This window comes from Podarcis muralis, chromosome 1 (genome assembly GCF_964188315.1).
Source record: "Podarcis muralis chromosome 1, rPodMur119.hap1.1, whole genome shotgun sequence".
Lineage (NCBI taxonomy): Eukaryota > Metazoa > Chordata > Lepidosauria > Squamata > Lacertidae > Podarcis > Podarcis muralis.
In genome coordinates this window covers 105,130,760-105,156,717 of record NC_135655.1, presented here as the reverse complement: position 1 = coordinate 105,156,717, position 25,958 = coordinate 105,130,760, and the positions used below count along the sequence as shown (strand labels likewise).

Below are 25,958 nucleotides of genomic sequence, written 5' to 3'. Positions count from 1 at the left end.
GCTACTCTTGAATGTGAGCTTTGATTTTCCAAGTATTTTAAAAAAGCTGTGCACCTGACATTTGTATGTTTATTCTATTTTAAATATTTTTAGGCTTTTTATTTAAAAATTAGACTTAGGGATGTCAAATATGCTCTATCACCACTAGGTTTGGGCCAATTTCTCAATTTCAGTTTCTCTAATTTCCAATCTTAAGTTCATTCCTCCACCTTTCTGCATGTTAGCATTTTTAAAAGTTCTCATGAAAATTTGTCAGCATTTTAGGACAAATTTCTCTTAATATGCACATTTTGTATGTAATTTTGTATAATACGCACAAAGCATATTTCCCCATATATTTCTGTTTTCCTTGCGTAACACGTTTTGTATGCATATCCACAGATATATGCATTTCTATGCACACTTTAATATATACATTTTTCTGTACATTACTTGAGTGGAGAACTACATTGCAAAATTTGGAGAAGTGCAAATTTTGAAGGTTGAAAACTGAAAACAAGCGCTTGCATTTGGGACATCAATACTAGTGATTCCAGAGTTAGATACATGTGGCTACTGCTAAAAATTGCAGCCCTGTCTCTTGACACTATGTTTTGCATTTCTCTATCCCTACTCTGCATCATTGGTTATCACTGGTCGAAGTATGGAAATAGCAGAATAATATGGGAAGAGGGATCTGATCCAGGGCTGCTGTTTTGACAGGAGATCCATGTCAAGTGTAACATGTAGTTCTCCCTGGAGAACTGGCCCAGGATAGTACAGTTCAGACTGTTTCTTCATTTGCTGTGCACAAGTCATACTTGGTTACATCGTCTCAAGATCCCGCATCTAGCCATGCTCTAGATAGATGCAATTATTTTGCTTGTATGTTTTCCCTTGAATGAGAGAGTAAACATGTTGGCAGGTTAAGTAGCCATTCCAACTATTAAAAGCCTTTGAGCAAAAACAGACAGACAGGAGTCCTAAATGGGGCTGGAGAACAGCGGAGCAAGGCCACTATTGCATCTGAAGCCTTACCACTCAGGCCAGCCAAGATGGAAGATGGTTCAGCAAAGGGGCCCAGATCAAGCTTCTCACAAGCAGAATAGAGCAGCTTTGGATACAGCAGATCCATGGCTGGCTCTGCTCCACCCTCCTCCTGTAATGACCCATTTTGGGGTCCTGTGCACACTACAGCTGGTGGAAATCCTGGTGGCAGCTTCTCAACCACGTGTACTTTCAGTAGGCATAGCAGAATGGAGCCCAATGAAGTCCAATGGAGGGATATTCCTCTCACCTCCAGCAGTGCACTAATCGGGGGTTAGGATGGCATTGTCAGTCAGTTTTCATAGTAGATAAGTACTTTGCTTTCTCCTCCCTTTTGACTGCCCTACCTTTGTTGTGGTTCCTTGTATTCCTTCTGAATAAGTGTGCTCTGGTTAGTTCCTTGGCTAATGATACACTTTCTAGATATTCTGTGCCCTCTATTATGTCAGCCTATTTAAGAAGCTGATTTAAACTGAGTCGGACCATTGATCCATCTAGTTCTTATCAATTACTTTGCCTGGAAGAGCCTCTCAATACTTTATGGCAGGTCTTTTCCAGCTCTATCTGGAGATTAAGCCAGGGTCCTCCTGCATGCAAGTAGGAGGTCTACCACTGTGCTCCATTTATGTACCCCTATCTTATGTACCCCTCTTTCCTGCTGTTGAAGACAGGCCTTGTTGGGGGCATGGAACTGTGGTTCTAGTCATTAAAATGTCTTGAGTTCTGTAGGAACTGGTTTTAGCCTGTCTTTTGGATGGATTGTATTTTGTTGTCTTGAAGTTAGCCCTGGCCCATGGCCTGTTCCATTTGGTCTCTTTGTGTATTGAATACTTTGTGAAGAAAATGAATCTAGACTGAAGGGAGTTGAACTTAAGTGTATGTCTTTTGACGGCTCTCTGAACAGAAAACAGAAACTCTATTTTTATTCTTTAAGGGCTGCTCCGCTCCAATGGCGTCACCTTTGTGTTCTAATTGATTGACTCCTTTTGTGGCCTCCCCCCCTTTCTCTGGTGTTTCATTTGATGGTTAAGAAAGAAAGAAAGAAAGAAAGAAAGAAAGAAAGAGAGAAAGAAAGAAAGAAAGAAAGAACTTCTTCGCCAACGTGGCATTACTTTTGCAAAGCAGAAAACAAATAGGCCACCACTGGATTCTTACATTGCCCATTGGTAGCAAACACAGCAGACAACTGTGTAGACTGAGGGCCGAGGTGACAGCAGCAATGACTTGCCAAACCTTTACAAAGGGAAAGCTGTGCATCTTACCAACAATAATGCACTCATAAGGTCAGAGACAGAGAAGTGCTGTGCATGCTGGAAATGGGAGGGAGGATCGCACATTTTCTCTTTAATGGAAACCTCTGGAGAAAAAATGGTTCTAATCAGAGCAGGCATTCTAGTCACTATAAACAAATTCTAAGACAATAGCCTATAAGGACATACCGTTTCTCAATCATTGTACAGTCATTGTACGTGTTGTTGTCTTATGTCTGAGCACCATCTAATACTTAATATTTGGAAGATAATTTGTTATCAAATCCTTTTAGCTGGATCAGTAATGAAGAACAGCCTTTCCTTACTCTTTTTTCTTTTGTTTTGTTCCCTGACAAAATCCAGACATCTGGATTTCTGGGAAATGATCTATAATGAAATAAAAAAAGTTCTGAAGAGAACGTTTGTTAAAAAACCAGAGGCCTTTCTCTTGGGTATGGTGGGCCAAATGGTGCCAAAGAAGGATAGGACATTTTTTATGTATGCCACTACAGCAGCAAGAATTCTTCTAGCAAAGTATTGGAAGACGCAAGATTTACCCACGTTGGAAGAATGGCAGACGAAGGTGATCGACTATATGGGAATGGCAGAGATGACTGGCAGAATTCGAGACCGGGGGAAAGAGGCGGTGGATGAAGACTGGAACAAATTCAAAGTTTATCTTAAAAACTGTTGTAATTTGGAAAATTAGGGGCTCAGAGTTATAAGAGATAAAGAACTACAGTTGTATTAATAATTAACTGAAGTTAAATATATGAAATATATTTAAGTTAAGATCAGAGGGTTGCTAAAAAATCTTGAAACAAGAATGCAGGAAAGGGGTGGTATGGGGAAGTCATGTTTTTATTTGTTTATGTCTATGTTTTTGTTTTGTTTATTCTTTATTTATGGAAAACTAATAAAAATTTATTATAAAAAAAAAAAGACAAAATCCAGACATCAAATACCTAGCTTAAAATAAAAAAGGATTGTACCTTAGGATAGAAATGATTCTAGGGATAATTGATTTTCATTTATATTGCATCATTCTCTCATGATGTACTACAGTGCTATGGCTGCCTAGGCACTGGTGGCTGGGGATGCCGGTGGCGCTGTGGTCTAAACCACTGGGCCTCTTCAGCTTGCCAATTGGAAGGTCAGCAGTTCAAATCCACGTGACGGGGTGAGCTCTTGTTGCTTTCTCCCAGCTCCTGCCAACCTAGCAGTTCAAAAGCAAGTAGATAAATAGGTACCGCTGCGGCAGGAAGGTAAAGGGCGTTTCTGTGTGCTCTGGCATTTGTCACAGTCCTCCATTTACCAGAAGCAGTTTAGTCATGCTGGCCACATGATTTGGAAAGCTGTCTGTGGACAAATGCTGGCTCCCTCGGGCTGAAAGCGAGATGAGCACTGTACCCCATAGTCACATTTGACTGGCTTTAGCCGTCCAGGGGTCCTTTACTTTTTACCTTATCTAGGCATTGGTGTACAGTGGTACCTCGAGTTAAGAACTTAATTCGTTCTGGAGGTCTGTTCTTAACCTGAAACTGTTCTTAACCTGAAGCACCACTTTAGCTAATGGGGCCTCCTGCTGCTGCCGCCGCGCCACCAGAGCACGATTTCTGTTCTCATCCTGAAGCAAAGTTCTTAACCCGAGGTAATATTTCTGGGTCAGCGGAGTCTGTAATCTGAAGCATAACCTGAAGTGTCTGTATCCCGAGGTACCACTGTATGTTCTTTATAAAGTTACATTTGTAACTTCTCCAAACTCAATATCCAACAGATTAGAAATTCACATTATCCTAAAAGATTTTGGATAATTATCATTGCACATTGCAGAAATTAATCTGTGTTAGGTATTCTGCTATATGCTAGAAAGGTGACAAGGCTATTTTTGTGATTCAACTCTCAATAAGACTCTTTATATGTTTGATGTTCTATTATGTATCTAGATGCTTCAGGCCAACAAAAAGAATACAGTTGGATCCAGAGCTACACAATGCAAGGCCAGTTCAGAGACTAACACATGGTTTAACACTGTATTCATAAACAAAATGAGCCTTGGGGTCATGTGCTCTCCCCGTCCCTGTGCAACTGTAAGGAAGAGATTGGAAGCTTTCACTTGTGCTTTTAAACAACCCTGGGGTTCCTGTTACATCTGAAATTTGAGAAACGCTGGTTAGTTCAAACAAGCCAGGATCAAGCTAGGAGTTATGTTACTATCTTGTTCACAAACCAGACTTCATACTTTGTTTTTTACTAGAATCTTGAGATCCACCAGTCAGAACTGGGAACTAGGAAAGTGTGTGGTGTGGTGTGTGTGTGTGTGTGTATGTATGTGTGTGTGTGTCTTCTGTACACTTAGAATCAAGTACCCAGGTGCTTCTGAGCAAAGAAATTTGTTTTCTACCAGTAGATCCCAATCTAGCACCTCCCCACCTTCAGAGTTCCCTGAGCTTGTGCATACAGGTGCCTGGTTAGTTTCAAAGCAGAAGTGGAAAGTTCCAATCTCCCTTTGCAGCTGTATTAGAGGAGTGGGGAGCCTGCAAGCCCAAAGCTTGTTCATATAATGCTAAACAAGAGGTTAGCACAGTGCCTGAAAAGGCCCATAAAGTCCCTAATGTAGAGAACAATTAAAGGCAAGTGGAGGAAAGTTATCCATAACCCTTGGATATCTGTGACCCCATTAACCGCACAGTATCAGCATAATATGTGCCTGCTGCTGTTGCTTTAATTGAACATAGGTTGTCAGTCTACATAAGGACCTATATATTTTTAAGTGCTTCTTTCCTAGTATGAAACAAAGCTTAAGTTTTTGTTCGGTTTTTGTTATATAAACTTATATATATAAGTTTTTGTTATATAAAGTGATTCATATAAACTGAACACTGTTCTGGCAACTTTCCTACCATCATAATTGCTTCCTTGTGTCATGTTTGCTCCATTGTTTTACATTTAATCTGAATGCTGTCTTCGCATCTTTATGCTTCTGTGTTCTACCCCCTCAGGCTGCAGTCCTCTCTGTGCTTGCCTGAAAATAAGCCTCATTGAACACAGCTGGACTTCGTTTTGTCCAATCTTGCATAGGATCAGGCTCTGAATAACTTGCGTGCTGTGGCTGGATTTGAAGTCCTTCGTTTTGTGCCTACTTCAGCTTTCCAGCTCAATTCCCCCCCCCCTCCTTACTGAAAATCTTTTCACTTTCTGTAAATGATGGCTCCCACTATTATAAGGATTACTGATTTCCAGAAGTTGGAAATAAAAGAGGAAGTGGCTTTGGGGAGAGCAGTTTGGGCTGCCATCATTGTAAAATGGTCCACATCTAGACTTCTTCCAATGAGAAGTTAGAAGATATCACCAATAGATAGTATGCAAGCTAGAATATTGTAGTCTCCAGTCACAAAAATAGGGTGGACTAAGATGAGACGCTGTGTGAAAACTGGGAGCTTAACTCACACCCTGATCTGAAATGGCTATTAGTGGAAGTAAACCATTCATTCCATTGGTGTTTTCTTCCAGATTGAAGAATGGACTGTCATAGCAAGAGGTTCTGGGAAATTGCTTGGAATGTGCATTCATCTTCCATCAGCAGACTAGGAAGGTTCTAGTAAAACCTGATCACTTTAACCAAGCCTGCCTCAAATTGTGTGGAGGCTGTGCATGGTTTATGAGCAGGATTGTGCCCAGATGGCTCTGCCTCTGGGCTTTTCTTGAAATCACATGTTAAGTGGAAAATGCAAATAGGACTTACACATAGAGTTCAGTACTCAAAGGCCTGATCTTGTACATCCTTAGTTTTTATAATCGATTTAAAAACCATATGGATCAGGTCTACATTCTGTCTATAAGTTCCAGTCACCCCTAAGGGTATGGAATGATGCCAGAGGTGGGGCAGTTGCACTGGGTAATCAGCTTCTGTTCACTGACCCAAAAATTAAAAGTTGATTTGAAAAAAAAAAGCAAATGTCTCTAAAGCTTGGACAGGTTTAATAAAAATAAAGCCAATGTTCATCATGCTGTGCGTTCCATTTTGTTTTGCTGTTCCTGCTTGCTTTCATGCAACAGACTTATTTGCAAGGGGTGTAACTCTTGCAATAATTCCTGGAATGGCAGGGGAAAGCGGATGCTCTCTGTATCCAGAGGCCTTCCTAGATACAGCATTCTTTGTTTTGTTTGGCTGCAGGCTGTTTCCTTTGTTATATCAGTGCTTGTTTTCCTCTGAGCTAGTATGTGTTAGGGCAGTTTGGCCATGAAAGTTTGTTTTGTTGTTGAACTCTGCTTTTATGGTTGAATAGTAAGCACTGTTGAGAGCTTATGTTTCTGTGATCCTTAAAAAATAAGGAAGCCCAGATCTCAGTGCTAAAAGAACCCCTCTTGTTTTGATGTTACTTAGCAGAGGCCATAGTGGGTCCATCTCCTGTGTGGGGTGAACTTTGTCACGCTGGCACAGCTTTAGGTCTTGTCCCTCCCCGCAGGCTTCAGGTGGGCTATTCATCATCTCCTTTAAAAATAAAGCTGCACCAGGGTTGGAGGAGGAAGAATGGGTGTTGGTGATAACAGAGGCACTAACCAATAGGCACTCTCCACACCTAGCTTTTCAAACCACCACATGAAATACTTGCAGAACCGGCCCCCCAGAGCTTGCCCCAGAACAGATAAAGCTGTGCTTGTATTGAGCGGAGTGGGACCTACTTTCAAATTTTCACCACTGCTCTTGAAATGTTAAGTATGTTTCACTTACAAAGATCCATGTCCCAGTCCAGAATGCATTTGTACCAGTCACTTCAAACTGAAGTGTACTGACATACATAGCATTCAGGTTCATGTCAGGATTAGGATCTTCATCTGGTATAAAAGAAGCATTGTTGTTTCAATCTTGACCTGTCTTTCAGCGGAAAGCTAAGATTGTGCTTGATTTCGTTCTCTTCTCATTCACAGCAATTTCCAGTGGAGTGAGGAGGATCTTTGGGTTTATCAGGTGATTATTAGTCAATACCCTAGTGACATGCAAGGCAGAAGAACTCTTTACTTGGATATGCTGCAGAAACATCTACCTCACAAATCTAGGCAAGATCTCGTAAGTGGTAGCACTGATTGTTTAGTTGTTGTTGTTGTTGTTGTTGTTGTTGTTAATTAAATGTGTTAGTAGCATAATCTTGCCCAGGGCAACCCATAGCAACTTGCAAACAAACAAACAAACAAACAAACAAACAAACAAACAAACAATGTACCCCACATAGATGCATTAAAACCAAAAGAAAAGAGAAGTGTGTGTGTGTATATATGTTTGTATGTATGTGTATATATGTGTGTTTAATATATATATATTTATTTAATTAATTTGCATACCACCTTTTATCTATAGGTCTCAGGGCAGTTCACAACATTAAAAACATCCCACTCACTTCTAAAAGACCACAGAGGTTTAAAGGCCAAAGACCTGGTTATAGAGGAAAGTTTTTGCCAGGCCCCTAAATACATGTAATGAAGGTACCAAGCAGGCGTCTCTGTGGAGAGCATTCCACAAGCGGGGGAGCCACTGCAGAAAAGGCCCGTTCTCGTGTTGTTACCCTTCGGACATCTCGTAGAGAAGTTACATGAAGATGGGCCTCAGATGATAAATTCAGGGTCTGGGTTGGCTCATATGAGGAGAGGTGGTCCTTGAGTTATTGTGGTCCTGAACAATTTATAGGTCAAAACCAGCACTTTGAATAGGGCCCAGGAACCAATTTGGCAGCCAGTGCAGTCAGACCAAGATTGATGTTATATGCTCAAATTGTCTTGCCCCGGTAAGCAACTTAGTTCAGTATTAGTTCAGCAACTTAGTTCAGCAACTTAGTTCAGCAACTTAGTTCGTCAACAGGCTCATCACAGCTATCTGCCAATCACCCATTCCCACCACCCTTCTGAGTAATACCCCTCCCCACCTTCTCACTATATAGAAGGATCTGGCAACTTCTGTTTCAGTGTATCTGAAGAAGTGTGCATGCACACGAAAGCTCATACCAAGAACTAACTTAGTTGGTCTTTAAGGTGCTACTGGAAGGAATTTTTCTTTTGTTTTGACTATGGCAGACCAACACGGCTACCTATCTGTAATTAGTTCAGTATTGTAATGAGTGTTTGATTTAGCATGTTTTCTGTGGAGGTGGATTTTTGTATATGTCTGATAAAAATAGCCTAGTAAACTTATATACTAGACAACAACTGCCATTCTGGTGGCATAAAATGTGGCACCCAAAGTCACATAATGGCTATTTAACTGTGTTAATATCTTGGATTGTCACTGTAAATATTTTGCAACCTACATAGGGTGTCCTAATTTCCCATGTACTGTGACCATCCATAATCTTTCAACATAGTGAGCACACAGAAAACCTATGTATATAATTTTATGAAATTGAATGAATGAATGCTGCAAGGTTACTGTAATGATAATAATAATAATAATAATAATAATAATAATAATAATAATAATAATAATAATTTATTATTTATACCCCGCCCATCTGGCTGGGCCTCCCCAGCCACTCTGGGCGGCTTCCATAAAAACCACAAATACAGTAAAATATCACCCGTTAAAAACTTCCCTGAACAGGGCTGCCTTAAGATGTCTTCTGAATGTCAGGTAGTTGTTTATCGCTTTGACATCTGCTGGAAGGGCGTTCCACAGGGCGGGCGCACTACCCTCTGCCTGGTTCCCTGTAGCTTTGCTTCTCGCAATGAGGGAACCGCCAGAAGGCCCTCGGCGCTGGACCTCAGCGTCCGGGCAGAATGATGGGGGTGGAGACGCTCCTTCAGGTATACTGGACCGAGGCCGTTTAGGGCTTTAAAGGTCAGCACCAACACTTTGAATTGTGCTCGGAAACGTACTGGGAGCCAATGTAGGTCCTTCAAGACCGGTGTTATATGGTCTCGGCGGCCGCCCCCAGTCACCAGTCTAGCTGCCGCATTCTGGATTAGTTGTAATTTCCGAGTCACCTTCAAAGGTAGCCCCACGTAGAGCGCATTGCAGTAGTCCAAGCGGGAGATAACCAGAGCATGTACCACTCTGGTGAGACAGTCTGCAGGCAGATAGGGTCTCAGCCTACGTACCAGATGGAGCTGGTAAACAGCTGCCCTGGACACAGATTTGACCTGTGCCTCCATGGACAGCTGTGAGTCCAGAATGACTCCCAGGCTGCGCACCTGGTCCTTCAGGGGCACAGTTACCCCATTCAGGACCAGGGAATCCTCCACACCTGCCCGCGTCCTGTCCCCCAAAAACAGTACTTCTGTCTTGTCAGGATTCAACCTCAATCTGTTAGCCGCCATCCAACCTCCAACCGCCTCCAGGCACTCACACAGGACCTTCACTGCCTTCACTGGTTCTGATTTAAAAGAGAGGTAGAGCTGGGTATCATCTGCATACTGATGAACACCCAGCCCAAATCCCCTGATGATCTCTCCCAGCGGCTTCATGTAGATGTTGAAAAGCATGGGGGAGAGGACCGAACCCTGAGGCACCCCACAAGTGAGGGCCCAGGGGTCTGAACACTCATCCCCCACCACCACTTTCTGAACCCGGCCCAGGAGGAAGGAGCGGAACCACTGTATAACAGTGCCTCCAGCTCCCAGCCCCTGAAGACGGTCCAGAAGGATGTTATGGTCGATGGTATCAAACGCCGCTGAGAGATCCAGCAGAACTAGGAAACAGCTCTCACCTTTGTCCCTAGCCCGCCGGAGATCATCAACCAGTGCGACCAAGGCAGTTTCAGTCCCATGATGAGGCCTGAATCCCGACTGGAAGGGATCCAAATGGTCCGCTTCTTCCAGGCGTGCCTGGAGTTGTTCGGCAACCGCTCGCTCAATCACCTTGCCCAAGAATGGAAGATTTGAGACTGGGCGATAGTTGTCCATCGTGGCCGCATCTAAAGATGGTTTTTTAAGAAGCGGTTTAATAACCGCCTCTTTCAGCGGGTCTGGGAAGGCTCCCTCACGGAGGGAAGCATTCACCACCCCACGAAGCCCATCGCCCAGTCCTTCCCGGCTAGCTTTTATAAGCCAGGATGGGCAAGGATCCAGGAGACAGGTGGTTGGTTTCACTCGTCCAAGCAGCCTGTCCACATCCTCGGAGGTAACAGGTTGGAATTGATCCCACTCAACTTGACTAGACAGAACTCTAGCACTCTCCCGCCCCGGCCCTGCTCCCACGGTGGAGTCTACTTCTTCCCGAATCTGAGCGATTTTATCTGCAAAAAACTTTGCAAAATCATTGCAGGAGAACATGTGGCCCGTACTGGGCCCCGATGTTGCAGGTGGTTCCGCTAAATTGTGAACCACCTGAAAAAGTCTCCTGCTGCTGTTTTTTGCAGATGCAATAGAGGCGGTGAAGAAATTCTTCTTCGCCGTCGCTATCGCCACTTGGTAGGCTCGACGTTGAGCTCTAACCTGTGTCCGGTCAGATTCGGAGTGAGTTATCCGCCACCGGCGCTCTAGCCGTCTCAACGATTGTTTCATTGCCCTCAGCTCCGTGGAAAACCACGGGGCTGTCTGGGCTCCATGCAATCGGAGAGGGCGCTTCGGAGCCAAACAGTCAATAGCCCTGGTTAACTCCACATTCCAGCGGGCCACCAGGGAATCAGCTGAAAGGCCATCAACATGGGATAAAGCATCCCCTACTACTCTCTGGAAACCATTTGGATCCATTAAGTGGCGGGGGCGGACCATCCGAATTGGTCCCACCTCCCTGCAGAGGGGATGGGTCGCAGAGAAGTCCAGTTGCACCAGGAAGTGATCTGACCATGGCACTTCTTTCGTTTCGCTTTTACTTAGTGTCAGATCACCAACATCCATAGAGGTAAACACCAGGTCCAAGGCATGTCCATGGCTATGGGTTGGGCCAGACTTATTCAGGGACAGCCCCATGGAGGCCATGCTTTCCACGAAGTCCCGAGCGGCCCCTTGTAAGGTCGTGTCGGCATGGATGTTAAAATCCCCTAGGACGACCAAGCTAGGTGTCTCCAGGAGAACATCCGCCACGACCTGAAGCAGCTCGGGCAGGGAATCCTTGGTGCAGCAGGGAGGTCGGTACACCAAAAGGAATCCTGTACTGCCCCTATTGCCCAACTTCCAGAACATGCACTCAGAAAACTGGGTCTTCCCAATAGGACGCCTGGTGCAAACTAATAACTTCCTAAAAATCACTGCAACCCCCCCTCCCCGCCCACATGACCTGGGTTGCTGTGCGTAAGAGAAACCTGGTGGACAAGCAGCGGCAAGGACAGGCCCATCTGCTTCATCCAACCAAGTCTCTGTTACACATGCCAGGTCAAGTCCTCCATCCATGATCAAGAATTGAAGATTCTTTGTTGAGCTAGGATCTGAAGAAGCTTGTATACTCAAAGTCTGGGATCCAATGAGTCAGTGGGCCTGTTCTGGTTGCCTTTTCCAGCTGTAGGCCAGATGATATCCCATCTTAAAAGCATCTTCAGCTTCCCCTGCATCTCTTTTACTTTTGATTTTAATTGCTTGTGTAGCCCTTTCCCACAACTTTTGTGATATAATCTGCAGGCATGATTTGTCCTTGTCATATAAGATGATGAATTTGCGTGCATGGTTTTCAGTACACTCACTCCCACACCCCTTTTGCTGAATAGGTATTGATGTAACATTTTCTGTGAATTAAAAATGACAAAGAAGTAACATTTAATGAAACAGGGCCAACGCAGGGCAGTGCTGCTGGCTTAATGTGAAGATGGACTACTTGTAATATTTAAGATAATGAGAAGATACTTGGGGTGGGATTATAATAACTAGCTAGCCCTTGTAAACTTAGGAATCTTGGTGGAGAAAAGCAAGTTTCTTGCACCCCCAGGAGGGCCAAGGAAACCCAGTGTGATCTTGAGGTCCTTTTTTTTAGTACTTCCTTTAGTACCGTATTTTTCGCTCTATAAGACGCACCAGACCACAAGACGCACCTAGTTTTTGGAGGAGGAAAACAAGAAAAAAAATATTCTGAATCTCAGAAGCCAGAACAGCAAGAGGGATCGCTGTGCAGTGAAAGCAGCAATCCCTCTTGCTGTTCTGGCTTCTGGGATAGCTGCGCAGCCTGCATTCGCTCCATAAGACGCACACACATTTCCCCTTACTTTTTAGGAGGGAAAAAGTGAGTCTTATAGAGCAAAAAATACAGAACTTGCGCAGGATTCCTTCCCACCTGGGGCTGAGAGGGGTGGTGGTGGCAATGACTACTGGATAGTTCTAAGATGCAACTTGCCTACTTGAAGGCGGTTGTTCATGGAAGGGGATAAACAGGCTCTCCTAGCTTTCCCCTTCCTAGCACACTGGCTATAAAACTTCCCCATATGCATTGGGACTCCCACAATGTCCTTGTCCATCTGCAGATCTTTGCATTGCATCACCCAACTTCCAGGATGAGGAGGAGCACAGGGGCTTGCAATCAGAAAGGAATCCTTTGAACATCCTGCTCTCTGCCTGGCACTATAGAGCTTAACCATCATATGTTACAGGAATAGGGAACTTGTGGCTCTCCTTCAGGCCCAAGCAGCATAGCCAATGGACAGGGCTGATGGGATTTGTAGTTCAGCACCTGAAGAACCACAGTTTCCCCATCCTAGGTCTAGTGGGATTTTAGCAAATTTAGAAATATGAATTGCCCAGCATAATAGCCATTTGTTTCATTAAGATCTGATTTATAATATGACTTAATTGTAGAATAAGACTCCATTTCTACCAGCAAGGCTATTTTACGACCCTTGTAATTATAGGTGGTACTTAATTTATGTGCATGGACTTTGATTTATATCCTAACTCTCTCTGTGAGCTCATAGCAAATCACAACAGCATCAAGTCATTTCTGAACAATGAAATGTTCACATAATACCTCCCCTTCAAGACAACCCAAGAGAATGACAGTGCCATCTAAGGCCTCTTTTACTCCCGAACCAGTTGCTGTCACATTACATTGTTGCTGCATTTTGCCTGAGCTTTTTCCTCTTACAAAGTGACACAGTTTGTGTTTATAGTTTTTTTTACGACTAATTGTATTGGTCCCTGAGATTACTCTGGGAAGAGAAGTGCTTATTGTGAGGTCTTTTGGTGATTCTTTCTCTCCGTTCTCTGTGCGTAACTCTGTTCTCATCCCTTTGCCAACTTGAGAATGGAACCTTTTATTAAACGTATCTTTGGGCTGCTAGTTTCCTTAGCACAGCCCTGGTCAGCCCAAATCAGCCAGTCCTACAAATACTTGAAACTCCTGACAGGGTACTCTGCTGTTTTCAATGGCAGATAATTTTCATTCTTGCTTCTAATACTTTCATTTGTAATGATTGTTTGAAGTTACCTCAGTGTAAAGATTTATATCATATGGGTGAAAATAATCCTGACTTCCCTTTATTATTATTTCTAGGTTGCTCACGAAAGAGCTTGGGACCACTACCATTTTACTAGGAATCAGTGGAGAGCTTTGATGTTCAACTGGGCCGAGGCAAGGAAAGCTTTTTTACTGAAGGCAGTAATGACTCTTGCAGAAGCTTGTGCTGCTCATGAGACAGAAATTATGTTGGCTAATAATAGAAGAAAACAACAGGAAATATGTGCGGATCTCAAAGAAAAGGTAGACTATTACACAACCGCCAATTACATTTATGTTGCCTTGTATCCTGGATTGTTCAATATTTGCTTAAGGAAAAAATGTTGCAGCAGCTATAATATGGACTCTTCCCCCCACCTCTTAAAATGGAGATAGATTACTCCACACTCACAGTTACTAGTCTAGCTATTCTTCAGGGCTGCACTTTTTTATTGCATCCCTCTTGAGCATTGGGGGGTGGGGGTGCATCTTGATTTGTTTTTCCTAGAACATTTGTGTACAATTTGTTTTTAATTTCTTTTCTGCTCTTGAGGCTTTATATTAATGGATCTGTTTTGCTTCAGCTGCACTCACGCCTATGGAATCATGCGCATAAATGGGTTTTCGTTTTGCTAATTTCATTTATCATGTCCTGTGTTGGTATATTGGTATAGCAGTGTGTTGGCTAAGTCCCCCTAGTAACAGGCATGCCTGAAGGTTTCAACGGGAGAAAAGGTTTCTCTGTCTTTTAGCTAAAATCAGGTGTAATAAGAGACATTACATTTGATGTGTGCCTGTCCTAGAAATTGTTTAATTTCTAGATGAAAAAAGTAGCCCAGTGACAGAATAGGGGGATTTCCCACCCACCCCTGATTTTAGCCAAACCATGGCTGCTTTGCAGTCTTCTAAAAGAAGCAAAGATGTCATCACAAAAGGTAGTTCCTGCTTCCAGACTCCCTGTGAAGAACTGAAATAACCATAGAGAACAAATAGTCAGAGCAGTAAAGTTGGTGACAAGTAATGAAAAGAGAAATGAAATGTAAAAATGTTAGACACAAACATTAATTTGGAAATCTGACCTATGTCTAGAAGAAGGGGAGTCTAGCAATTGCCAACTGCGCGATTAGCCAGAATCGATAGTTAGCAATAAACATCTTCCGCTCTGCCAAAATTCCTGGGTGCTTTTGTTCTGATTTATTGACATTTCGCCTGCATTCATCTGAATGCTGTGTTTTCAATACATCATCAGAGTGTCTACTAATTTGGTTACTGCTGTAATAAAATTGATAATGAAAGGATCCAGGGCAAGGTTTGAAGGCACTTCACCTGGCTGAAGGTAAGCAGGTCTGGATCTGTCCATTACCTGGATAAGACCCCCTGGGAAGAAACACATTTACACTACCTTTGGGTTCCATGGCAGAAGAAAATGAATAAAATGTGAAGAAAACTTAATGGTTTCCCTATACATCTTACACACAGGAAGGTGTGGACCCCTGCAAGGAATTGAGAGGGAGGGATGAAAAATAATACATTCCCTTCATCTCCTTGCTCCCTTTCCTGGCCTCTCCATTTATCAGTATGTTTTCAACTGCTCCTCAAAATTTCCTTCTTTTTAATTCATATCAGAACGATTTGAAAGCCCTAATGGCTCCCCACCCCACTCCAAAACAGAGTCTCCAGTGAGCTAAGATAGGACACAGCTCAGGAAAACTTGCAACCCTTTGAAGCAAGGGAGATGTGTGTTCCCTGAACTTGGCTGGCCAAGCTCTGCAGCCTCTTTGAACTTGCTAGCAATGACAAGATTGAGGAGATGGAGCAGCATATTGTACTTCCCTTGTGCTTTTCCTCTAGGCAATTGTGCAGATTGGGTCAAAACCTGATTGGAGAGAATGGGGGTCCAGTGAGGGCAAAACCTGGTCTCCAGAGAAAGTAGAAACCACTAACTTGCCTTTGGATAGTCCTGTTTTGTTTCCAAACTGGCAGGCACACTACCACACAAGTTCGGCACTAGAGGGGTTGAAGATGATTGGCAAAGTGATGGCAGGCAAAGACCAAGATGGAACAATAACTCATAAAACAGGGATGGGAAACCTGTGGCCTCCCAGATTCTGTTGGACTGCCATTCCCAGTATGCCTGTCCATTGGCCATGCTGGCTGGGGATGATGGGAGTTGGGGTTCAGCAGCATCAGGAGGGCCACTGATTCCTTACACTTGTTGTAGAACAATTCATAATAAATGAATAATAAGATATTGTATTGCTAAATACCCATGCTTTGCCCCACAGAGCATGGAATGTGAAAGAGTGAATAACTTTTTAAAAAGGAACATTTTAATTGATTTTAACATGAACAAATTATTAGATGAATTTTTAATTCCATCAAAATCAGCAAGAGCTTTAAAACGAAACTGAATTCCTCCAAGGACAAATCCTTGGAGCATCTTGAGAAGCCGAATAGGGTAAATCAACAGAACCATATGGCTGCTTTCTTCTGGATTGCACCAATGGGAAACTGGGATATCTTTATAAACAAACTATCTGTTATATTGTGCAACATGGCAGTTTTCCCCAAACCAACACATTTGGCAAGTAGGAAGGCAAATGAGAATAGAATTGTTGAGATACTCATGTTGTCAGAAACTGTCTCGCTCCCCGAGAACATTGTGATATTCCTGTAAAGACTCTTGTGGTGATCACACAGGGTCTCTGGACGTTTGACAGTCTATTGATCCCTGTGCCACCACTGTGATTGCTTCCCCGCTGCCACCAACCTGTTACTCTCGGGTACACACTGAGTCCAGACAGTTGTTAAAATTAAACCAAATAAACAAGTTTATTTTATAAGCATTAACAAGTTTATGGTTTCTCAGATAATTTTCTTGTCAGTTTCTTAACCTTAGTTTCTTTACCGGCCTATACCTTTCTAATACCTTCTGACTGATTATCTCAACTGTTTGACTGACTCCTCTTAACAGATTCTCTCACTCTCTCACATCAGACTAGCTCAACCCATAGACTTATCCTCCCTCTCTCTTCTCTAACTCCAGACTGACTTCTTAACAACTCTTACTCTAACTCCTCCCCTTGGGTTCCTATAGGTTAGTCATTTTACACTTAGTTAACCCTTTCCTTATGAACCCAGTATGATGTCACACACCTAGGGGGGCAAACGCCACAACTCTCCCTTAGTGCCTCCTGCTCCCAGGATCTGGAAAACATCTTCCTTGCCAAAGTCACCTCCTGATTCAGCCCATATGATGCCCCATCTGCTTATGAAATCCTTGATCTCTCCCCCCTCCTTTTAATCTTGTCTATGAAACATTTTTTAAATGTATTTTGTTACATCTGGATGTGTTCTCTCAATGAGCTGGAAGAACTTCAGGGCTCAGCTTCATAGTAAGGATTGGGTAACCCTTTCATTCCCAAGCGCATTCAGTCTTCACAAAATTGGGACTTTACTGTCTGTCTTCCTTTTTGTTGTTGTTGTTGTGGGGCCTGTAACTAGGGAGCAAGTCAACTTTCTTCCCCACTCCAGTGCTGGCAAACAAAAACATTGCCTTGTTCTCTCCTTCAACCACAGAGTTGATAATCTGTGAGAGGCAGCCAACGCTATCCCATTACTTCATCTGCCAACAAGATAGTGGCTGTAGACACTCCAATCTGTCCTCTGATCTGAAGGGCTGCTCAGAACTTAGTTCATGCTGTTTTTGGTAAGAGAGACATAGCTTGGGCCTTAGGAAAGAGTAAAGTTTCTTCCACAATTACTACCATCCACCACCACACACTGAAGACTAGAGAGTGTGGCTTTTCTGAGCTGCTGTTGTGATTTCCATCAAGATGCCCCAGCTTTCTTAAGAACAGCCTGCTGGATTAGGCCAGTGGCCCATTTAATCCAGTATCCTGTTATCACAGTGGCCAACCAGATGCCTGTGAGAAACCAGTGAGCAGGATTTGAGCACAAGATCACTCTCCCCTCCCATGGTTTCCGGCGACTGGTATTCAGAAGCATTGCTGCCTCCAAATATGGAGATAGAGCATAGCAATCATGGCTAGTAGCCATTGATAGCCCTCTCCTGCATGAGTTTTGAATTAGTTGTAATAAAGCACTTGGAAAAGTCAGAGTTGTCTCTGCACTATTAATAATTCAGACTTTGCCTCTTTGTCCCAATTGTCCAATGGTTTAACTTAAAAGTCTTGCATTGGGAGTAAGATCAAGTGTCCCTTCTGCAAATGGAAGGGCTCATTCCATTAGTGGAAAAGTCGAAGCTGGGAGTTGATTTTCTCCAGTCACCCCTTTCCCTTACAGCTGCTTCCTTCCACAAACTCAGAAGCCTTTTTGTTGTTGTTGTTGCTTTTAAACCATTTTATTCTTTTATAAACAAACATTACAATTGCAACCCTGGTGTAGTCAATAGTCGGGGCTGGTGGAGATGACTGATACATGATGATTGAAATATGACAGTGTCTGTGGGGACAAAGTTAAGAGCAGTAGAATCTTGGAGTGGAATTCAGTGTCGCACTTGTTAGGATTCTTTTCCCGTGTTGCAGTCATGGGATTGTTTTTATCACATGACGGTGTATGTTTTCATTCCACATTGTGGGAAGTGATGGAGACAGGATGTTTTTATTACTGTGTTTCTGTGATGTAGGATTTTTGTCCTTTGCTCTTTCTCTTTGCTGTCTAATGCTGAAGAGGAAGGAGCTGAGTTATGATGCTCCAAGTGTATATATGTAAATAAATGTAGTTTAGCCAAATTGCTGCGCTACTGAATCTGAACACTGACTGCCTATACTCTGCTGATCCTGAAGTATGTTGATCCCTCTTGGTATCAGTCGCTGGAGAAAGCTTTTGAATCTCCTGAATGACCGACCAGGAGGGAGAGAACATGCCAGTCAGGCATGTGTCTCTGCTGGACTCCTAGTCATGTGTAGGACCTCCTGACAGCACTATGGCGTACATAGTTGACTTGCACAATGGGACTCCCCCCCCCTTGTCTCTTCTCCCTCTGCCTCTGTTCCTCTCTTCTGTTCCCCCTTAAACCTACTTTGGGAGTTCCCCCAACCTTCCAGACCAGATTTAGGGGGCATGCAGGGGAAGGATAGGCAGGAAGTCCCATTGTACAAGCAATCCTTGTTCCACAAATGCAACAACTTAGTTGAATCCCACCCTTTGCTTGGCAAAATGCAAAATCTTAACTTTTACATCCATTTTTCTAGCAAGTGATTTCTTCTTAGGAATATTTTTAAAGTTATGTTCATTCGCCTGCACATGCATATACCTAAGAGAACCATATATGCGTCTCACAAGAAAAATCCTTTTCTACTTGCATGTTCCAAAGACCAACTTTCTGTATTAAGTCTCAGCTTTTTCTTCTCTTTTATTGTTCCAAGTTATAGTTTACATTTTTAAAAAAATAAAATAGAACTATGGTAAATGACCTGGCTTCATTATAGAAATCTCTCATTACCACTTTCCCTCTTCTTTTATCTGTTGCTTCTGTTCTTTTGCTCCTCAGTTCTCTCCTGTGGTGTCTTGTTATTTCTTATTGTTCTCTGCTTCTAATTAAATTGGAAGGCCAAAAAAGACACTCAGATTTCTTATAGTTGCATTACATAGATGGATAATGCCTAAAGGACAGATATTTTTCCTTTCTATTTCAACCAAATTGGAACGTGTAAGTAATGCTTAACATGGAATCAGATCTTATTGGTACTTTAAGAAATAGCAAAATGCATATTTATTTCATTTTGATTGTGTTAGACTTTACACATAATAGATTCAGACACTTCACAGGTAGTACAAGCAAGGCGGTGGTGTACCTCTGAAATAATGGAGGCGTTTACCTGTGACGTGTTGCTGATTGCAAAATGTCCACATACACCATGTGAATATATAACTAGCCCAAGAATGAGCAGCATATTTCCCCCCTAATTGGTTGCTATCCAGTAGGTGACTTTTAAAATACGATTAATTATATGCAGACCTTTTAAAACCCAATTAAAAGCAAATTATCTTCTTGAAGGTAGAACAAGCTGCTTTTTATTTATGTGTTTATACATTACTATCCTACCCTCCATAAGATCCCCATAGCAGATAGCAAGCAAACAGATAAAACCAGAACAAATATCAACATAAAAAGCAGCAGAACAAACATAGATGACCCCACACCCACCCATTATCTCTGTGCTGCAAGCTGCTGCTGGCTGCCATTTTTATGAGAAGGAGGGCGGGGGAAATCCTGCTGTAGTTGCCATCAGCGGGTGGGATCTCTAGCAGCACTTTTTCCTAGAATGCAAGGGTAGAAAAGAGCATGTGCTTGGCTCCCCATCCTTTCCTTTTTCTTTTTTAAATGAGTTGCCTGGTGTGGCAACCCTGCCCTCAAAACAATTTGTGAACCCCACTCCCCTCCCCCCAAAAACTTGCAGAAATAACTCTTCTGGTTTCAGGGCCACCAAAGAGGGTGAGGTTTCAGCATAAGGGCAGTTAAAGCCAGAGCCGAGCAAGATTAAAAGACCAGACAAGTCAAAGGCAACTGGAGTCTGCTCCAGGCAATCTTCCCTGGAGAGGTTATTCCAAAGACAAGGGCCTTTTTTCTTCATGTACCCCATCACCTCTCACCTTGCTTTGGGTTGCAAAGGGACTTGATAAGGGATCTCAGACAAAGGTCTCTTCTTCTAGGCAGGCTCATGTTGAACAACAGTAGTCGCTTGATTTGTATTACTTCAAGGAAAAGCTAAAAGTAAGAGGGATTTTAAACCACATTTGCCATTGGATTAAAAAATCCTAGTTCTAAAACCTAGTTGTGCCCTAGCTTTAACCATCAGATGAGCGTTAAAGCATATTGACCATAGTCCCTCTACTGTGTTTGCTGGAGGCAGACATAATCTCATTTGACTCTTTTGGAAAATATTAAATGGATAGTGATTGATTTGTGACCCACTTCTTCCTGCGTATGTTAAAGCACAGAATAGACTAAGGCTTACAGATGAGACAAAATTTATATGATATTTAGATGTCAAGAGCCTCTGGGGCTGCCCCCTTTCAACAAATATGTACAGTATGCATTTGGCTCTGAACTTTCATTGTAAATAAGAGAAGCCATTATCAGGTTTACATTTTTGTGCAGATGCATTTGGTTTTTATGATATGGAGAGAGGCTTGTGGTTTGTGGTTGTCTGTTTAGAGGAGTTGTAAACGTGTCAAGGACAAATAATTATCTTTGCAACAGGCAAATATTTACTCTTTGGTAAGGAAAAGTTAATGTAAAGACTCAAAAACTAGACCACTTCAGTGGATACAATCTGGCTGTTGTCTAAAATTATCCTGTGTTGTGTTTTCTTGTACTAAGTTCCTTCAATACTAAGAAATAAGCTTGTTTGTGGAATAAGCTTATTTTAGAGTTATAGACTTAGATCCAGATGACATTAGTCCCTTTTTAGTCCCATGGAAATCAATGGTATATTAGTTTCATCCCATCAATAATAGTTTTGATTCTTTTGTGAAGGCAATATCACCTGCATTTTTATTATTTTGAACGGCTTATAGAATTGTTAGCGTTGAAATGTAGAATATAAAATGAAATGTTTAAGTAATTTTTTTAAAAAACTGCCCTCAACTATAGATTAGCATTTATCTAATGGTGAGCCAAGGACTACTTGTGGCCCTGAGTTGACTTTCAGATGAACCTCAACGCCACAGCTTGCCCGGTGTCAGCAATCCCCTGCATGCTGAGGAAAGGTGACCAACAGACTGTTAAGTTCATGGGTGAGGGAAGGGAGATCATCCTTCTTTGTAGTGAAAGGGCCAGAGGAAGTGTTGAAGGGCATTAGCAGCTGGTGGGCTGAGGTGGCATTGCTTGCCTGGTATTCCAATGCTGTGGTCACTGCTGGTAACTGAGAAGAAGGTTGGTGTGGTGTTGGTGCAATGGCAAAAGCGTCAGATTGGCTCTGCTGCTGCACCCACACTGCAGCAACCCCCTGCCGCCTCAGTCCTCTCCCCATCGGTTACTGGCAGCAGTCTCTGCTTTGGTGAAACATGGGTGAAATGAAAACTTTGAAAAACGTATCTTATGCTTGGGACCTTTGGTTCAGATGACTCATTTGCAATGCATAGGGGAAAGTGATTGATTACAGAGGAGGTGTGTGAACTGGCCTGTAAATCATACTTTCGGGCTAGAGGAAGTAGAGGAAGGTTAACTTCACCTGCTATGAGAAAGTTGGTGAGCAGTCACATTTCTGAAGTAGTGTTATTCCACCGTTTTGCCATATTTTCTCTGCTCATCAGAGTCACAGCACAAAGGAGGAAACTGTAATCTTTCTGAACTCATTTTCCTCATTGGTGTAACAGCATTTTTATTTCATTGTGCATATGGACGATAGGGGGAATTTCTGTTCACAACTGGAAAGGGATGAAAAATTTTGGGCCATAACATACAATTTGTTGCCTTAATTAGTCATGCTTAGTGCACTTTGCATCCTTGCAGTGTACACTAGTCAGATAATTAACTGACTATGAAGAAGTATCCCCTCTGTGTAGCAAAGCAATCTGTGTGCAGTCTGCAAATCCTCCTTTCACCATGTATAAACTGTGAAATATATTTGAAAGTAAAGTTTTTAATTACAACTGGCATTCAAAGCTTATTGCTCCTGGCAGTCGCCGCCTTGCTAAAATGTGATCTCATTTGTGAAACAGGCTGTGGGGGAGCCAGTTTCCCTACTGCTTTAATATTAGCTTAACAATCAGAATTGTTTAATACTGAAACAGCACGCTTAATGTTTACACAGTAAAGCCCATTTCCTGATACTGCATCAGAAAGAGTAAAAACTTGCAGTCCATACCATGGTGGGGGTGTGTGCATGTACATATATGTACATAGTGGGACAGAGAACAGATTTAGAAGGTGCATAGCGGGAGAACACACCATGGTTCAAGAAGAAATCCTTGCGCTAGTGGAATGTTCACCTTAGCGATATGTACATACAGTATGTGTGTATATACACATTCCACTTTGAGCTTTCATTTTACTAGTAGGGTTAACAGCTCTCAGAAAACTGATTATGGAAATGTTTTATAATTTACAGTATTAGAATATCTATAACCCACCTCCTACCCAATGATTTCAAGGCAGGGTACACCAATAATTAAAGTAACAAGTCCAGCTACAAACTGGAAACAAACTGTTGGTTTTAAAGTGATTGTGGTTCATTTATTATAAAAACACAGGTATGATTCTTTTTTTTTAATATAAAAAAGCCACACCAAATATTTAATTCTACAGCTTATTTTCTTCAGGAAATGTTTTTCATTTTATTCCCATTAGCGCTCTTGTCTAACATTAGACGTGACTTGTCAGAAGTAGAAATATAGGCCTCAGGAGGTGGAACCCATTATATCACCACTAGGCAGTGGTACCACCTCCTGAGGCCAAAGGGTGGAGATGAGAGGCTTTGCCATTGACTGCAGTCATCCATTCATTCTGTCAGTCTGTGTCATCCAGAAGTTACTGCTCTTTTTTGCCTCCCAAATCTGGACTAACCTCAAACCAGCCTCCTTTGACATCTGTTGACCCCTGTCAAACAGCATAGCTTCTGGCTGGTCACGGTTGGGAGGTTTGTGGCTGTCACCCAGCCCTTGTCAGGTACAGGCTGGAGAGGAGTAGCCATGGGCAAGTGGGGTCTTCTTGCTCCCCAGCAGGAGCTCAAAGACACGTTCTGCTCTCTCCTCAGCCACTCCAGGGAGTGTCCTGCCTGCTTTTGCCATTGCCCTAGCCTGTGCAGCAGCACTTTTACGGGGTTAGGGCTAGTGTCAGGTTTCTGCCACTCCAGTCATGCTGTGACATCGCCAGCCTGGCCATTTCATCTTTCAGGGGGCCATCTGTGCTGCTGAGCCCACGACTCCTGATATTCCTTCCTCCCGTCATGTATGTTGAAGGGGGATATTTCTACTTCAGCTGTGAAATTCCTCTCCAGTTGCGAATGCAAAGTCCAAGGAGTTCAGCTTTTGAAACTTTATTTAATCATTCCTCAAAATTAGAAGAAAGCACTCAGGCTTTCATTTCTTGCGTAACCTCTGCCAGCCTGTGATATTTTGCCTCCCTGAGAAGCATAATTGTAATTATAGAGATGTAATATTACAATTCTAGCACTACAATTACACTCTGTATCATTATTACTCTTATTATCTTGCCACCACAACCCTTTGTCTTCTGGCTTGACTAAATCATTTTTGTTCAATGGCAGCAAGGTATGCTAAAAGACCTCCACATCCTCAGCCTTCACGCTAAGGGCTTTAAAATGTAAGATGCGTTTTTGCTATCATCAGCACCAGGTTTTCTGATTACATTCAGTTCCCATAGAATTGTGGCTCTATTCTTCACGAGCAAGTGCGTTTTTAGAAGACGAATCATGCTGTTTTTGATAAGAACCTGTGTCAATAAGAGGTTTTTTTTAAAAAAAATTATTCAATTGGGGCGGGGAAGAAGGGAGAAATCTTGGCAGCAAACTTGATTTTTGTCACAAGCTAGGGAAAGAAAATGAATATATTTGGAACTCATGGAATTTAGACTGGGGAAATGACTTATTAGACAATCTATTCAGTTTTTCTTAACAGTCGAGTTGATTCAATATTCTGCATGTATTTAGGAGCATATAACTTAAATTGAAAAGGAATGTTTTTCAAAAACAGGAAAAGTGCAGTGCTGTGAGCTGGTTGGCATGACACAAAGTCAAACCTGGTAGATACAAAGGTACCCACAAATACATGGGTATGGTTTTGCCAGCCTTTTTTGAGTATAGCATTTCCTCCCATCTCCAGGTGCCTCCTTTGGTCTGGTCAGTAGCTTGACTTCATCTTTGATGGTGCCCTGGAGCTTGTCATGGCATCAGTCTTGCCATCCAGAGCTCTCATTGGCTGATTGTACAAGGTGTGACCGGAAAGTAGGGTGAATCACCCCCGTATGCGATAATGGGAACTGCCGGGTTTGTGGAGACACGTGGGAGGCGTTCGTCCGTATCTCAGCTAGCATATGTGCACGTGTCTTGGCATTTGTTGACAGGCCTACATTCATGCGGTAGCGTTTAGTAGCTGTTAATAGTGCAGTGTGTTGTGATTGAAAATGAGCAGAGAGTCAATATGAAATTCTTTTTAAAATTGGGTAAATTGGCATTGGAAACCCACAAAATGCTCACAGTTGTGTATGGAGATGAAGCTGTAACTCGAAAGACAGTGTATGAGTGGTTTAAGCATTTTTGTAAAGGGCGGCAAACCATCGAAGATTACCCTCGGTCTGGCAGACTGTCGACGAGCAGAACGGCAGCACAGGTCTACAGAGTTCTTGAGTTATTGATGCAGGATCAGTGTTTGTCTGTCTGAATGATGGCAGAAGAATTGCATATTCTGTGTGAAATCATTACTGAGGTTACCGAGTTGTCCCACCTTCCATATTCTGGCCCCACCAGATTTCTTTCTTTTTCCAAAACTGAAATATGCACTGAAAGGGCACAGATTTTCCAACATTTCACATGTCCAAGCTGCTGTGACGGAACTGAAAGCAGTATGAAAAGAGGACTTCTCCAGAAGTTTCCAACAGTTCTATGAACGTTGTCAACAGTGCGTTGTATCAGAGGGGGCCTACTTTGAAGGCCTGTAAGGTATGTATGTTAGAATATTTCTCACTGTCCGATTTCTGTGACCATTCACCGAACTTTCCGGTCACACTTTGTATATGTTCCTCTGTGTTCCGTTCATGTCCTTTTTTTGACTGTTGTTGCTGCATCCTCAAAGTTCAGCTAAAGAGCCCTGCACATTGTGTTCGTTCTGGAGATGTTTGCATAAAAAGACTGTGCATTGATGCTTGTTTATACATTCCAGGACTGAATGGAAGCCGGAGTTTGCTAGCTTTTTCAAGGTTACAAATGGCCAAACTAGCTGCTTTAATATCAAATTCTGTTTAGAAACCCAGAAAGCAAAAGATTTGTATTAAAAATCTATACTGAGAGAGACTTAGAAAAACATCAGGGTATTATAGCTGTCCTTGAATATAGGATATCGTAATGAAATTCTGACACATTTTGTTAACTTGTGCTGTTTCCCTGTAATGATAGCACTTGATTCTGGTTCCTTCGTTATTATCATTCCACACTTCATTGCAGATGATCTGCTTTAAATAGGTGATTACAATATCTCCTTGGCAGAAAAAACAGCAAAACTACTTCTAGCCACTTATTCCCTTGCGCTGACATTTCTCATGGAAAGCCTCTACACTTTATACAATGGCTTCATTTTCCTAATGATTTTTGCTTCCTACATACAGGTTATTGTATTCTCATGAACCTCAG

General features: G+C 42.5%; 1 protein-coding gene across 1 annotated transcript in view; it reads left to right on the top strand.

The window, feature by feature from the left end:
• Window positions 1-25,958, top strand: part of CCDC148 (coiled-coil domain containing 148) — a 98,627-nt gene that overhangs the window by 44,956 nt on the left and 27,713 nt on the right. The window contains exons 9-10 of the mRNA XM_077936382.1: window positions 7,209-7,347; window positions 13,681-13,887. Coding sequence (XP_077792508.1) covers window positions 7,209-7,347; window positions 13,681-13,887 — 346 coding nt within the window. The remainder of the gene's footprint in view (window positions 1-7,208; window positions 7,348-13,680; window positions 13,888-25,958) is intronic.